We start from the raw sequence: 17,520 nt of genomic DNA on the forward strand, positions 1-17,520 counted from the left end.
TGGTTCCAAGTTACGCAGACACACTGTATAACATATTTATATATAACAAATAACAGTTTCCATCTGCAGTGGAAGACGTTTTTAGAACTACCTTAATATTATATAGCGAAATATATTGTTAACAGTTTAGCCATTTTATTCAAAACTTACCAAAAGGTATTTTTTGTTTCAGTGTACGTTTTCGTCGGCGAACACATCGCCCTGATCGATTTCGTCAAATGCCTCCAGAGAAGAAAACTTCTGGAGACCGGAGACTACGTTGTCATTTCCGTTGATGATGAGATATACGATCCCAACAGACGGATAAAGTTGATTCGCAGAGGTAAGTTTTACGTCTAAACCATTCCGCTTAAATAACCCAGATAAAACGTTTCGGTAATTTGAAAGATAATGTTTATTGGGATAATTGGAGAACCGGTTACAAAGTATTTGGCTTTCTATACATCCCAGTGTTATTAGTAGTGATATGACGTGGATAGTAGTGTTAACTATTTTATTTAATAATTTAATAAATAGAGACCTAACCCTTTCAATCGTGTAATTTTTTAATTAGAAAACTATAGTCCAATCAACAGCCATTTTCTCGTGGAATTTTGAGAACCAAGGTCGATTTCCTTGAAAATTTGGATTTAGATAGTAATTATAACGTTTGTCAAAATCTACCCTATGCCGAACATCTTTTGCTGCGCTTTTGCCCTGGGGCTGAAAACGACCCCATCTTCTTCTTCTTAAGGTGCCTATCCGTTCCGGATGTTGGCGATCAGCATGGCTATCCTAACTTTGCTTGTTGCTATTCTGAATAGTCCGGTTGTCTATGTATTAAACCACTTTCTCAGGTTTTAAAGCCAAGATATTCTTCTTCTCCCTGGTCCTCTCTTTCCAAATACCTTGCCTTGAAGAATGAGTTGCAACAAGCCATATCTCTGTTCATTCCTCATAACATGGCACAGATATTCTAGTTTGCGCTCTTTGATTGTGTTAATAATCTCGCATTCCTTGCCTATTCTACGTAGAACCTCAACATTAGTAACAGGATCCACCCAAAAAATTCTCAAAATGCGCCTGTAACACCACATTTTTCGAATGCCTCGAGTTCTCTCAAAGAAGCATCGGAAAGTGTCCAGGCCTCTACTCCGTATAATAACGTAGAAAATACATAGCATCTGATGATAGAGATTTTGATAGCAAGAGGTAAATCGTGGCTTCTGAAAAGAGACTTCATCATTATGAACGCTGATCTCGCTTTTCCTATGCGTTGTTTTATTTCACTTGAGTGGTCCCACTGACTGTTTATGTTGGTACCAAGGTATGTGTAGCTGTCGACCCTGTCAATTAGTTGTTGGTTAACCAAACGCTGTGTATTTAATATTTCGCGCTTACTGACTACCATGTACTTTGTTTTTTTCGTATTGAGATCAAGTCCGTATTCTCTACTTATATCTGATATGCGCGACATTATTCTTTGCAAACCATCTAGACTGTCTGACCCTATCTAGGGGATGAAATTTTTTTAATCAAAATAACTACGGAAATCGATAGAGTGACTAATTCTGAGTAAATTTTGTTATATTTTTTTTTAAATTACTTTAAAATTTACAGTAAAGTTAAAACTATTTACGTTAAATTTTTTTTGCATTATTGACACTTTCCAAGTTATTTGCGATCGAAACTATGCATTTTTCATTGAAAATACTCACGTTTTATAGCTGCTTTTCATGAATAACTTAAAAAAAATTAATTTTATAGAAAAAATCATTAAAAACAAAATTAAAGCTAATAAAAAAACAAAGAGACTCGCGTCTAAAAGACCTATTTAAACATAATAACGACTGAGTTATTACTCTTTAAAGGGTTATTTCCAAAGAACATTGAACTTGAGAACATTTAATCTGAAATAACTCGAATGTAGTACAATTTTTTTGGGAAAACTTAAGAGAAATCTTTTAAAGTTCATTAAAAAATCTTTCAAACAAGCTCTGATAAAAGTTTTTTGCATAAGAACTGATTGACTAATGACGAAAATAATTCGGTCTTTGCATTTTTCTTTTTTAAATGTAAAAATTAAACCCTTGTCGTTACAATACTAATAGAGGTAGCTTCCCACTTGAAATTAACGTTATTTAGGTATAATTGATACGATCCAAGTGATTTGACCGGTTTGGAATGCTTAGTTTAGAAAAAATAGTTGATTAAATCGAAAATGACATTTTTAAAATTAAAAAAGTGCATTTTTCCTAAATAAGTATAAAAGTATTCATAATATGAAAAAACTAATTATATTTATATGGGAAATAAGCCACAATTAAAATGAAAAAATAATTTTATTAACGTTTCGACGCCCAAATCGGGTGCCGTTGTCAAAATACAAAATATTAATATAATATAATATTACTAAAATATAGTAATATTTTGTATTTTGACAAGAGCACCCGATTTGGGCGTCGAAACGTTAATAAAATGATTTTTTCATTTTAATTGTGGCTTATTTCCCATATAAATATAATTAATCATAAAAATGCCACAAGGAAATAGCTTCAGAACAACATCAATGAAAAAAGTATTAGTTTTTATATGTTTTAATAATCAAGGTTTTAAATATTAATTGTAGAATTTCTCTTACTGAAAATTTTGACTTATTGTTTGTTTTTGTATCATGAATACTTTTAGGTTTATTTAAGAAAAATTCACTTTTTTTAAATTATAATAATATCATTTTCGATTTAATTAACTATTTTTTCTAAACTAAGCATTCCAAACCGGTCGAATCACATGGATCGTAATAATTATACCTAAATAAATTTAATTTCAGGTAGAAACCTATTCGTTTTTATTAGGATTGTAACGACGAGGGTTTAATTTTTACATTTCAAAAAGAAAAAAGCAGAGAGCTACTTTATTTTTGTCATAAGTCAGTCAGTGCTAATATACAAAATTTTTCAGAGCTTATTTGAAGTATATTTTAATGAACTTTGAAATACGTCTGTTAAGTCTTCCCAAAAAATTGCAGCACCTTAGAGTTATTTAAGATTGAAGGTTCTGCATTTCGAGGTTCTTCGAAAATAACCATCCTTTAAAGAGCAATAACTCAGTCGTTATTGGGTTTATCCAGATCCCTTTGACGCGAATTTCTTTGTTTTTTTTGTTTTTTTTTTGTTTTTTTTTAATAGCCATAATTTTGTTTTTAATAATTTTTTTTTATAAAATTAAATTGTTTTAAGTTATTCATGGAAAACTGTTATAAAACGTGAGTTTCTTCAATGAAAAATGCATAGTTCCAATCGCAAATAACTTGGAAAGTGTAAATTTTGCAAAAAAATCTAATAGAACAAAATTTCCTCAGAATTGGTCACTCTCTCGATTTGCATAGTTATTTTGATTAAAAAATTTTATCCCCTAGATGGGTTTGTTTTCACCCCCAGGGCAAAAGCGCAGTTCGGCATAGGATATATTTTAAAGAAGAGGGTTAACAGAGTTTGAGTCAAAATTTGCATTAAAATTGGTGTTGGTCCTCGAAATTCCACGGTTTTACACTTTTTTACCGCTGCTATTACCCACTTGCCGTATTTTTCATACTTCTTGTCAGTAGCGCCTGGCTAAAATTTTGTACAGGGACGGTGATTAAAGAATGAAAAAAGAATTAGGTACTTACCAAAAGCCTTTTTCTTAAAATGAAGCTCAATCCTTCAGTTTTTATGGAACACTAACCTTTCCATCACGTTCTCGTTAAAGTCAAAAATTTTTTCGTTTCGATGGACAACAAGGCAAACGCCGTCAGTCTTATTACTAGGGATGGCGGTTTTTGACAAAACATCGGTTTTCGGTTATACCGGTTTTTTTGCTTACGGTTTAACCTGGCGGTTATAACCGACCAAAAAAACCGGTTTTTTCAAAAACCGGTTTTCGGTTTTTTTAATCCAATAGGTTACAATGTTACATTTACAATGCACTTTAGTTTGCGATACTCCACTCGACTCGATACTCGATATCAATATGATCAAAATTAGTACTATCGAAAGAACATCAATATCAATATAAATAAAACACAATTTTTAATGAAACCATTTTATTCTATTAATTATTATATTTATTTATTATTTTATTATTATTATACATTTATTGATTATTATTAAATATAATATAGCGTAAGATTAATATATACATATTGCAATAATATACAATTTAACCCAACCTTTTCAACTTATAAAAAATTTCCCAGACTCTTTCAAATGGGATTTAAAAAAACTTATATCAACATAAATATTTTACTTAAAAATAAATTGGATAATGAAGTTTATCTTTTATTTTTACTACCATCAAAAAAAATTTATCATGTATTTCTTTTAAAACGTTTGTATATTTGTATAATAGGTACATTTTAACTCATTTAATACTTCTTGTATGGGTGTATCGTTTTTAAAACGTAGGGAAATCGTTGGAGATTCGTATTCATAATCGGTAATTCGATATTCATAGTCAGAACATTATTTTTGGTAATCAGAAAAAGTCATTTACCCACTTTCAATGTCAAGAGATGATGTTTGCGTCTACTTCAACCAGATCACTTCTTATGTAAATATTGTGATTACAAATACCTTTTCAACGAAATATTATAATAAAACTTAATTGTTTCTGGCTGATGTGAGTTTGACAATTTCAGTTTGCTTCTGTATTTATAAAATAAAATTTGAATTATGGTTTTAATATAAACCAAAATAATACCTAACCTAATCCTAATCACCTTAAAAACCTAATAACCGGTTTTTACTTTAAAAACAAAAAACCGGTTATAACCGGGACAAAAATCAACCGGTGAAACCGGTTATTGCGAACTAAAAAAACCGGTTTTAAGTTAAAACCGGTAGGTTTTTCCCATCCCTACTTATTACTTCCTTAGAAAAGTCTTCAAAGTAGAGAAACATATTTGTGTATCTGTGGTTGCATTGGCATCGTTATTGAAATAATGAGAACTGTACTTATTTCATAAAATGTTGAATCCCGACCAAATGATTAAATTTAACGTACGTAAATAACTGATTTCATTTTCTTTTTCTTTTGTTATTTCTTGGCGCTAGGAAAATATTGTTAATTCCAATTTGGGGCACATTTTCGAACCACAGAAATGCAATATAATGTACCCCCCATGTGTGTCCGTATATTTGGAAACAAATAATTTTTTGATATAAAATAATTTTTTTATGTAAAACTTTCTTAACCCAATTAATACACATTTCATGGCCTTGTTACATATCGAAAAACCCAAACAAAGCAGAGGCGTGTCTATAAACGTGATCTATTAATAAATTCTATATTATGCTATTAGTGATATTTTTAGAATTTGTCGGGGTTAGTTGAGGACCTACCTCAACATTTTGTATATAGAAATGTAGGTGAAATATTAAATGTAGGATTTTTTAAACTATTTCAGTTACTCTCCACATATCTACATACTACACATACTACACATATCTCCAAGCTAGTTTCCAACATGACACAATTGCAAAAGATATTAATGTCTTCTAGAAGTTGTACAAAGGTTAAATTATCCACAACAAAACATTTTATTTTTATTTTATTTATATATTTACGGGCAAGCCCAAATCATAAAAAAGGTTATTACAATAAAAAAATATTACAAAGACAAAAACAAAATCAAAAACAATGTCAACACAAAGAACAAAAATATTACAATATGTATTAGATAACAAAGCTATTAAGTTAAAGGTAAAAAAAAAAGAAAAGAATATAACGTTATAAATAAACAAACAAAAAGTTTAAGCTTAGAAATTATATTATTAAGATCTAGTTATATTTTGTATGTTCAATATATGACAATTATGCCGGACAAAAACCGGCACAATTATTATGGTTTCAAGTTTATTTTTCGGGTCTAACTACAAAGATATTATGCAAAAAATTATGTTGTATCGCAGATTTAAAATGCGTTTATCTCGAAAACAGTTGAGTTTAGCGAGATGAATATACAATACACACTCACCGGCACAAAATTCCGCCACCCAAAATTTTTGATTAAGTTTGACAATCGATAACTTTCTTATTTGTACTCCGATTTTTAAGATTCTTTCATCAGTGTGTAGGTACATGTATTGATGTCGTTTGTTATTATTCCGGTAACAAAAAATGTTTGCTTAGATGGCATTATACGGGGGTGAATAAAAGCGATGTATTTTTTTTTTTTAACTTTAAAAAATTCTGTGACAAAATTGGAGAGTTGATTTTATCTCGTACTCCTTTCTATCTGAATATCTCCTTTTTTGTAAGAACTGTGAACAAAAACACTGTTTTAAAGGTTTTTTTAAATAAAAGTATCTAACGCACTAAAATTAACAAAACAAAACAAAATTAACAACAAAACAAAAAAATTCAAGAGCGGGTATGTATAAGTCTTGCGGCAACGACTGCGACTGCTCGAAATCTGTTTGGCATCGAAAAATGATGTGTAATCCTTGCCTGGGGAATAACCCGATATTCCTCTACCAGGGTCATAACTGTACAACATTTTCTGAAGGTCTAGGATGACGCCGAATATCTTTTTTGAATTCATCCCATAAATGGGGATATAACAACATTATTCCAAAAAATTGTAAACAACATGACAGTACCAGAGGAATGGAGAGAGCGTATAACAATACTTATCTACAAGAAAGGCGTAAAGACAGATCCTACGAAATACCGAGGAATTACACTACTCAATTCTACATCAAAACTACTGACAAAAATTCTATCCCAAAAAATATATAAGAAAGCCGGTGTATCGGAAGAAAACAGGGTTTTCGCCCAAACAGATCTACAATAGATCTACAGCTATTTTCATAATGCGACAATTAGTTGAGAAATCAATAGAATTCGACAAGCTCATGTTCACATGCTTTGTTGATCTGAAACAAGCATTCGACAGAGTACGATTAAAGGACGTGCTCAGTATCCTTTAAAAGAAAAACATAGGTCAGAGGTATAGAGAAATAATCAAAGAGCTCATTAAATCCAACAAAACACGAATTAAAACCACACACGGGCTCACGGAAGAAATCAAAATCAATGCAGGCATTAGACAAGGGGACAGCCTCAGTCCGTGCCTATTTAATTTAATAATGGATGAAGTTATAGGTAGTGTTAACATAATGAATCAGGGATACAAAATGGGTAATCGAACCATGAGAATACTTTGCTACGCAGATGATGCAATCTTAATAGCCGAAAACGAAGATGACTTACAACGCCTACTACAAAAATTCAAAATAACCGCCGAAAAGTATAACCTGACACTATCTAAAGAGAAAACCCAATCGATGGTAATATCGAGGAACCCAATTAGATGTAAGTTAGTAGTGGACGACCATATAATCGAACAGGTAATGGATTGCAGATACTTAGGTGTGGAAATATCTAGCGACAGGCATCTGTGGCAAGAATCAAAACAGCAGGCAATGAAAGCAGCGAGAATACCTGGTTTCCTGAGGGATATAATCTGGAGGAATAAATATATGAGCACCGAAAACAAAGTCCGCATTTATAAGACATGTAGACCCGTACTGGCATACGCAGCTGAGACAAGGGCCGAAAGACCAAACAGATAATGAGAACAACAGGGATAAAAACCCTAAGATCCATAAGAGGTATCACACTCAGAGATAGAGTACGAAACGAAGACACATTGAGAGAGCTAGGCGTTCAGGACGTAGTGAGATGGACAAGAGCACGACGACGCATGTAGAGGGACCACGTAGATCGGATGGACCCTGAACGTATGGCGCATTGGGCGAAAACACAGAAGCCCAACACCAAGCGACCCATAGGAAGACCCAAAAAAACGATGGTACGAGAGTTGGAGCTCCGGATCGCAGCAAAGACTGTAACAGAAGAAACAGGACATAGTTCTATTACAAGAAGAAGAAGAAGAAGATCCCATAAATGCTCAATATGATTGAGATCTGGGATGCATGCGGGCCATTCTAATCTTATCAATCCAACCTCTATTTTATGAGTCAATCAGTGTTTTTATTTACAAAAAATGGTACAGCTCTTACAAGAAAGGAGATATTCGAATAATTAAAAAAAAATATTACTGATACCTCTTGGATAATATGACACGACTATGAAACAAAATCACCTATTCAATTTTTCCACAGAATTTTTTTAAGTAAGGAGAAAATAGAATGCTTCCATTCACCCCCGTATAATGCCATCTAAGCAAAATGTTTTATTACCGGATATAATACCAAACGTTGTCAATACATGTACCTACAAACTGGTGCAAGAATCTTGAAAATCGGAGCACAAATAATAAAGTTATAAATTGTCAAAATTAATCAAAAATTTTGGGTGGCAGAATTTTGTGTCTGTCAGTGTAGTATACATTTTTTAAGTAAAAATATTAAAATAATAAAAATCTTGATTCAAAAAGTATGTAGAGTGGGGGATAAAAAAAATTGAACGTATTAAATGAGCGCTGAAAGACGTATGTGGCGCCCTCTGGGCAATACATCATTGTTGGTGACGAATTTAGATTTCTCATCCCAAAAAACCCTGCTTACTAAATTTCATGTTGTTATTCCATGCCTGTCAGGAAATATCCAAGAATAAATAAAATAAAAGTTTAACTTTGACACCCACTATTTCGGTTATTATCAGCTTTCATACTAAGGTGAGTTAGCTTTAATCGACCTATTTTAAGCTCAGGAATCTAAGGTTAAGCTATGGTTCATTCTTTACCAAATACCCTGTATAGATGCGTCTATATCAGGTGCTTCGAAAAGATTAATTTCCAGATGTCTAACGTTCGTGTCGTTTCCAAGTTAACCGCATGCCTTGATCGGGCGTTATGCAAAGAGATGTAATTATTTTAAAATTTAGAGTAGTTAGATGAACAGATTTTAATATAATAAAGTTTCAGCAGAAATGTTTGGGTATGGAATATGAATATATTAATTATAATTAATTGTTGGTACATCATTTTTCTATGGAGAGTGGCGCCCCTTAAATCTCTGTCAGCAGCCGCCACTGCTTATAGTGTAAAATAATATTTTAAATGAAAACATGGAAAACGGATTTATCACAAAGATATATTGGAAAACTGATGCTGTATTCGTTTACCTCTTCTTTTTTAGACGTTGAAAAATATATATATATATATATATATATATATATATATATATATATATATATATATATATATATATATATATATATATATATAATATACCCGTAGGAGAATATAGCATAAAGTTTTCTTAAACGAAAATGGTACTGATCTCAAGATATTGATTTTTTTAGCTGATTTAAAATCCATATTTTTTTAACTAATAATTTTTAAATTCCAATAAAAACATGACTATTATGATTGCTGTGGTAAGAAAAATATCAAGAACCATCATATTTATTTTTTTTTTCATTTTATTAACGCATCTACCACGCAGGGTCATTAGCGTATTTAGATTACAGTTTTAGGTTACAGTTGATATAAATAATGTACATAAGTTTACAATATGTGTATTACAATGTGTGTTTGATCAATTGGAAGTAGTTGGTAGTTTTTAAGTTAAGAAAGTATTTTGAGTAGGTATCTATTTTTTCTTCTAGGGCATCATTTTTTATGTAGTTGGGTATATTATATTTCCGTCGTTCACTGTTCACTGTTTTACCGTTAGTACACTGTTGCACACTTCACAAACTAGTCTGTTTTTGCGTTGCTTTCTTCTGTCTTTTATTTCTCTGTCTTCATTTTTGACGTATCGGTGTACAAGTTGTAGGTATTTGTTGATATATTAATAAGTTTCGGTAGATGTGTCGCTATCTAAGTCTGTTTCTAGGTTGCTCTGTTTTAATATTTTATTTTTTATTCGAGCGCATTTGACTTTAATTTTTCGGTCCTTCAGGTATTGGCTGTGAGTTTCGACGGTAGCGCTATCTCGCGGTTTGAAACTTATACTTTTCTGATAAAATTTATGTATGTGAAATATACAAAACGAGAAAAATAGTTACTTATCTAGAAAGACACAAATTATGAACTGAAATATTATTGTAACCTGATTACTAAACGAATACACAGAATTAATAGTAAAATTAATTATGTTTTTTTATTTTATTCATTATAATTTTAATATTTAATATATAAGTTCGTGCGACTGGATGACTGCTTACGTAAGAGACCATTGAGAAAAAGAATAAGTTTATATGAATTATTTAACATTTTAAAGGTTACCTCGGTTTATTTTTGTGTGCTTACTGCTTTGCTTATTAAAATTTGTAATTTGTATGAATTGTAATTTGTTTGAATTCTATCAAAATGGATATTTAACATTATACTGGATTCAAGTCTTATTTCCTATGGTATCCAATTTCAATCAGCAACACCAAAAAAGGAAAGGATTTAGTTGATACAGGACATGTACGCATTGTTTCCGAATATAATAACTGCATCCAGTACTGTTATATTCAATATTTTTACATGAATCAATACAAGAGCTGCAATATCTTGTGTTCTTTTTTGAAAAATCTATATTACCCGCCATTTCAGTTTGTGAAGTTTATCAAATGCACAAAACAAAACTGCCAACTGCCACTAACACAGCGTTGCCACATTTTATTTAGAAAATCTACTGTAAGTTTAGCTTACTAAAATCTACTTATCAAAAACTAAAATATACTATAAAACTTTATTAATATATTTGTATATAATTTAGGACTTTTTATAATAAAAATAACAGCTGACTAACTAGAAATTTTTTTTATTTAGCTAATGCCTCGACAAATAAATGGGCATTGGCATGGTGATGATACAGTGGATTTTACCTTTACCATAGGTAGCTAGTGTTATGTGTAGTGTGTGTGTTGAGTAAGTGTCTTGTTACTTTGCAAAGTCGATGTCATTGTCTTTGCAGAGACGCTAATTATATCCGAACGTCTGCGGTCCCTCCGGTGGGTACCGATCACACAAGGATAGAAACTATTTTCATTTATTAATTTATAATAAACGAAAAATTCTCTACCCTGGTGGGATTCGAGTTCACGACCATTCGGACCTTTCGATCCAAAGGTAGGCGCTCTTACCACTGAGCCACAGAGGGAGTATAACTAGAAATTAATACGACTGTTTGTAAACAAAAACCAAACTTTTTTATATATTAACTGGGGAACAAAATGACCAACTGTAATTAATTTTTATCAGTTTCATATTTAATATTTGTATATAATATTTTGTCATCCACTGATTTTAACATCTGCATGTCTGGATCACATTCTTCAAACAATTATTTCGCTTTTACATTAGAAACACGCAAACACAACATTTGTTGTTTTGCAAATATTTTTGTTTTCCATTGTTAGCTTCTAACAGGCTCACCGAATACCAGAACTCTTCAATAACACCTGAAATAGGTACTGATTGCACTGCTACTTGAAATCTGCAAGTTTGTTACACCAGAATCCAGTTTCATTTCTGTTTAATATTCATCATCTACGTCCTGGGGCTAGATTCCGTGCACTGTAGATATCTACACTTCGCTTTCTATCGATGTCAATTGTCGTGCAAATATTTTGAATTTTTAGCTTTAATTGAATTATTTTCTAGTTTTGCTAGTTGATGCTGAAGTGACACTTAGTAAGACAAGAAAATATTTGAATTAAAACTAAAAATTCAAATATATTGACATTGATAGAAAGCGGTCGGCGGTGTTAGCGATTGTACACAGAATCCCACCCCTGAATCTTATTTTCGGTAATGCCATTGGGAAATTGTAACAAAATGTCTAAAAATTAATTTAGAAATGGGGTAAATACTATTAAAAAGCAAATTTTATTTTAGTCATAAGAAAATGTTGAAATATACTAAAAATCTTCTAAAAAATATTGCCTACTAGAATTTTTTTAAAAATTTTCAAAAATCTACCAAAAAAGTAGAAATCTACTAAATGTGGCAACGCTGCACTACCAGCGCCGGTGAAAACCGTCAAATCCCCTCTCCTCTACCCATGGCGCGCCATTTAAATTTATCAGATAAATGCACAAAACTGCCACTAACAGCGCTGGCGAAAGCTGTCAAATCCCCTCTACCCATCGGCTCATGGCCAATAGATCAGTGCAGATAGCTCTAAAATGGACCAAAAAAATAAAAAATTAATAGCAGGATGAGACCAATTCCAAATGAAAGTACACATATCAGATAACATGTGGAACATTTTTCACCAAATCTGGATGAGGGGAACATGGGTTGGGGGAGCGTATTTAGGGGTGAAAACGGTTAATTACGATTTGCGGCAAAACGGCACATCCTATCGAAAAAAGTTAAATCGCACAGTTGTAGGCAATAAAAAGATCTATAACTTTTGTAAATAAACATTTTTCACATAACCTCAAAATATCCGAGGAAATCGGAAAATTCGATGTTTTTGATTTTATTTTTTTTTTCTCACTGAGAAAAAAAATTTTTTTTGCCAAATATGGTGGAAACTTACCTCTTTCTGTCCCAAAGACGCTGTAATTTTTCTGTATAAAAATATTTTTTAAAACTCTTGTTTTTTATGTTTAAGGGAAAATGTAAGCATTTTTTCAATTGAAAGTTGGCATTTTTTTTTGTTTAATGAAACCTCTATTTGCTGACGGTGTAAAAAAATATATACGTTACTGTGGAAAATTTTGTCACAAAAGGCAAAAATCGGAAATTTATTTTCAACCTCTCACCATTTTCAGATTCTCAGACGTAATATAAGTTGCATAGCGAGCAGGAACCAACGAACCTCTGTTAAAAATTTACTACACTAATACCGTTGTCTGTGATTTTTAATTTTGTGAATAAATTATAGTTAAAAAAAATAAAAAACACGCTTTAAAGCACTAACAATTTAAAAATAAAATATTACTAGCTTTAATTTTAAAAGTTATTTTTAAATTTTTAGTGCTTTAAAAGCGTGTTTTTTTTTAAACTATATTTTTTTTTAAAGTCGGCCTACTTACCTATAAACTACATTTTTTTAAACTTTTTTCTCATGAACCAAATTAAAAGTCGCAACAACTTTTTTAACGAAAAAGTTTATTTAATACAAAAGAAAGTACATAATTATTATAATTTTAATGGCCAATTTTTCATCAATTAATTAAGTTTTTGCTTCTTTGATGGCATTTCTTCATCACATTCGGTAATGCTTACAGATTCTGCAGTTTCCTCTAAATCTTCTAGACCATCATGGTCTTCGTCTATATTTTCTTCATTTGGCGTTGGTTTCTCATCCGTAATGTCATCATATTCATTAATATATATAAAAAAAATGGTTTTTCGACATTGGAGCATTTATCAGAAATACAATTTGAACATAAATTGGTACATTTCAAACCATGCTTTCGGCACCCACATTTTTTACTATTGCATCCAGTCTCACAGCTGCAGCAAATACTTTTTAGTAATATTTCTGGAATTAATTCTGCATTTGTGAATATGGGCACAATGCCACGTTCATGTTGCTTCCAGCCCCAATTTGTTGCCGTCAGTTTGTTACCCATCCAAGATTGAATCTGATGGTATCCTCTGTAACAGTGTTGTTCAGTTGGTGGGAGATTAGCTAGTTTAAAAGAAGTTCTTACTTTTGCTAATTGGTATTTGTTAAATCTTAATTGATTCAAACTTATATTTTCATTTCTACATTTATAAATTGATAGAATTAATTGTAAACCATTTTTGGCGATATTTTCTTTACTTGCATCTTTTTTGTAGAAAATATTGGCTAAATGTGACAAGTTTTTATTGTCTAATAATGCTTTCACTATGTTTTTCTTTCCTTTGCCTGCAAAACCCGATATTGCATTTCGCATTCATTCATATTTAAAACTGTACGAGGTAAAAAATTGATCTTTTATATTACCAGAACCTGCCTTGTGGAAATAAATGTCATACTTATGAGTATTGAATTGATTCAAAAGGACCAAAAGATCAATATCTTGACCCACAACTGATAGTTTTATTACTATCTCTGACAATTTCTATCGACGTCTTAATTATGTCAGCATCGGCATCTTCTTCTGATTGCTTACAATAAAAGCCTACTGACTCTAATCTTTCAAGTAACGTTTTTATTATTTTATCCTTGTTTTTTTTCGTTAGATAAAAATTTTTTCTTCAAAAATGGTATTTTTGTGTGATATTGATAATTGAACTCTGGAATATGTTCTGACATTTTCCTGCGACTACGTTCTACACTTTTAGTTGAAGTAGTTGCTGATATTATTGTGGCAGTAACTGTTTTTTCAATGTCTGGGTACCCATCAAAAACGATGTAGCTGCCTGGTGCGTAATGATTTTGTACATAGCGCAAATATTTATTAATGATCTCTTCAACTGTTTCATTTTTATGCCGAAATTACTTTATGCAATAAACAGCCACCGTCCACGACATGTACTATACCGTTGGAATGCATTGGTTCATTTGTACTCATAAATAAATCGTACTCATAAATAAATTTCTGATTTTTGCCTTTTGTGACAAAATTTTCCACAGTAACGTATATATTTTTTTACATCATCGGAAAATAGAGGTTTCAATAAACAAAAAAAAATGCCAACTTCTTTAAAAAAGCTAAAAAAACTTCGGGAGATTTTTCAATTTAAAAAATGCTTAGGTACATTTTCCCTTAAACATAAAAAACAAGAGTTTTAAAAATATTTTTATACAAAAAAAATTACAGCGTATTTGGGACATAAAGAGGTAAGTTTCCACCATATCTGGTAAAAAAAAATTTTTTCAGTGAGAAAAAAAAATAAAATCAAAAACATCGAATTTTCCAATTTTCTCGGATATTTTGAGGTTATGTGAAAAATGCTTATTTACAAAAGTTGTAGATCTTCTTATAGCCTACAACTTTGCGATTTAACTTTTTTCGATAGGATGTGCCGTTTTGCCGCAAATCGTAATTAACCGTTTTCACCCCTAAAAACGCTCCCCCAACCCATGTTCCCCTCATCCAGATTTGGTGAAAAATGTTCCACATGTTATCTAATATGTGTACTTTCATTTGGAATTGGTCTCATCCTGCTATTAATTTTTTATTGTTTTTTTGCTATTTGCACTGGTCTAGTAAGGATATATTTTATTCAATAAATTTATATATTCAATAGAGGTTTCTCCTGCATACGTTTTGGCTATACTCAATGGATCTGGTGAGCCATCATAGTTTTCAATAAAATCTATTACCTGTTTGTAAGTTGGAGGGTAGTTAGAATTTGGGTTATCATATAATCTTTATTTTTTGTAACTTAGCATTTCTTCTATTGTTTTTTTTTGTTTTGATATTTTGATCTGATTTCACTTTCTTCTCTTTATTTTTTGGTGTTATGAAAGTATGTTCCTCTGTAGGTGTTGTAGCCGATGGAGAGGTTTGGGATATTGTGCGTTTGGTTTGTTTCCTGCCTGTGTTTATATGCATTGCCTTATTTTCTAGATCAATTTCTGGTCGTTTGTTACTGGTGACTCTTTTTTGGTTGGGTGTATGTGTGGTTCTTGTTGTGTAGTTAATCGGTGGATTATTTGTTGTATATTACTTTCTTCTTTTCACTGTTGTTGGTAATTGTTTTTTTGGGTTTTTAGAATTGGTAAATGGTTTGGAAAAAGTTTATTTGATGTTGAATTATCTGCTGTAATCGAAGTAAACATTGGGCAGTGTTTTGTTAAGTGGTTGGTTTGCTTACATGTTTAGCAAGCTTGGTTATCTAATGATAGGTAAATCCTGTATGATATTTCCTCATGTGTGATAAGGAATGAATTTGGTAGTGTCTGGTTATTTAGTGGATGTAGGTTTGGCGTCTGAAACTCAAAATGTGCTGGAATTGCGGTGTAGATGTACCTATTTTTAGGAATGTTAAAGGTGACTGAAGATTTAATCCATATTGTTCTAATGCAGATATTAGGACCGAGTGTGGGATTGAGGGACAGACACTGGACAATACTAATCGCTGATTTGGGCTAACAAGTCTGCGAGCCTGTAAGAGTTGTTGGTTTATTTTAATTTTTTCATTTTTGTATAAGTATAAAATCCTCAACTAGTTTTTCGTTTGCTAAATATATTCATACTCTGTTATTTCATAACCTTGAACAGAAAATAATATCGGTTGGTTGTAGCAAAAGATTCAGAGCCGACAGGTAATCTTTTAGTTTGGTATTTTCAATTGCATCAAATATAATTCCTTGTTTTCTTGATGGAAATAATGTTGGTGTGTGGTGTTTGGTTGGTTACGGAAGAATATGTAGGTAATCCATTTAACTGATTTGTAGAGGAGCTATTTGGAGTATTAAAAAAATTGAAGAAAATCTTCTGTGAAAAAAGTATATTTATTTAAAACCCCAATAAAGGGCTACATTAAAAGGCAGAACGTTTTCGCTCTAAAGAGAGCATCATCAGTGCCCTAAGCAAGCTCTACATGATAAGCCACCAAAAATATATGGGTTAAAACCCTTAAAACGCCGACCAAAGGGTTAAGGGTTTTAACCCATATATTTTTGGTGGCTTAGCATGTAGAGCTTGCTTAGGACACTGACGATGCTCTCTTTAGAGCGAAAACGTTCTGTCTTTTAATGTAGCCCTTTATTGGGGTTTTAAATAAATATACCTTTTACACAGAAGATTTTCTTAAATTTTTGTAATTAATGGTATTCAGCCAGTTACAGGAAATTTTTGCTTATGGATTTGGAGTATTGTTTCAGATTGGATAAAACTATTAATTTTAGTCATCATTTCTGTTTAATTAGAATATGGTCCTGGCAAACAACTTTCGTAGTCCACAGTAAACAATTTTACTACTGGTTTTAGCTTTTGTAGGTTATCTCCTTAGGTATATTCCGATATGGATATATTCGATAATAATAATAAAAACTGTGTATAATAGTAAAAACAAATAAGTGACTTACTGTCTCTGTTGTGTTTATTGTTTGATATTACACCATTTAATCACTACTTAATGAAATATTTGTTAGTATTACACCGTTTTTTTTAATTAATTTTCAGAATTCGATTTTAAACACGTTTTAGCTACTATGGTCAGGGTTGTACTCCATATTTATTTTTTAATAATCTATAAAAATCGTTCTATTTTCCGAACAACAAATGTCAGCATTATATGTTACCTTTTTAGAAAATACTTTGAATGCTGTGTATTTTTGATTTCGTAACACAACCCGAGGAAAAAATATAAAGTAAACAGAAAAGTTTCTTTAGCTGGTATTTTTATTTGTTTTTGGTTCAAAAAGTATACACTATGCAAATATTCTTTATCCGAGTCATCTTCTGAGCTTAGAACCCCTTTTTTTTCACCCCTTTCTCCAGGAACCAAATTAAGAAAAATAACAAACATGAAAAATATCTTCTTTATCAGAATCTTATCCAAATACTTTTCTTTCTTCTTCTTCTTCTACATCTGTTGATGATAAATATTTTCGACTCATCTCTAGACCAAAATGCCAGCAATAAACATACAACTCACTAGAAAATATAGATCATCAGATTTAAATACGAAGTTTAAAC

At 31.4% G+C, this 17,520-nt stretch overlaps 1 protein-coding gene and 1 long non-coding RNA gene across 2 annotated transcripts in view; one reads left to right on the forward strand and one right to left on the reverse strand.

The window, feature by feature from the left end:
* Positions 1 to 17,520, forward strand: part of LOC114330024 (guanylate cyclase 32E) — a 965,459-nt gene that overhangs the window by 545,967 nt on the left and 401,972 nt on the right. Inside the window, exon 5 of the mRNA XM_050647412.1 lies at positions 173 to 322. Coding sequence (XP_050503369.1) covers positions 173 to 322 — 150 coding nt within the window. The remainder of the gene's footprint in view (positions 1 to 172; positions 323 to 17,520) is intronic.
* The window catches only part of LOC126882481 (uncharacterized), a 170,587-nt gene that overhangs the window by 105,893 nt on the left and 47,174 nt on the right, over positions 1 to 17,520 (reverse strand). The gene's annotated exons all lie outside the window — the stretch shown is intronic.

Source organism: Diabrotica virgifera, chromosome 1 (genome assembly GCF_917563875.1).
Source record: "Diabrotica virgifera virgifera chromosome 1, PGI_DIABVI_V3a".
In the NCBI taxonomy this organism is placed as follows: domain Eukaryota; kingdom Metazoa; phylum Arthropoda; class Insecta; order Coleoptera; family Chrysomelidae; genus Diabrotica; species Diabrotica virgifera.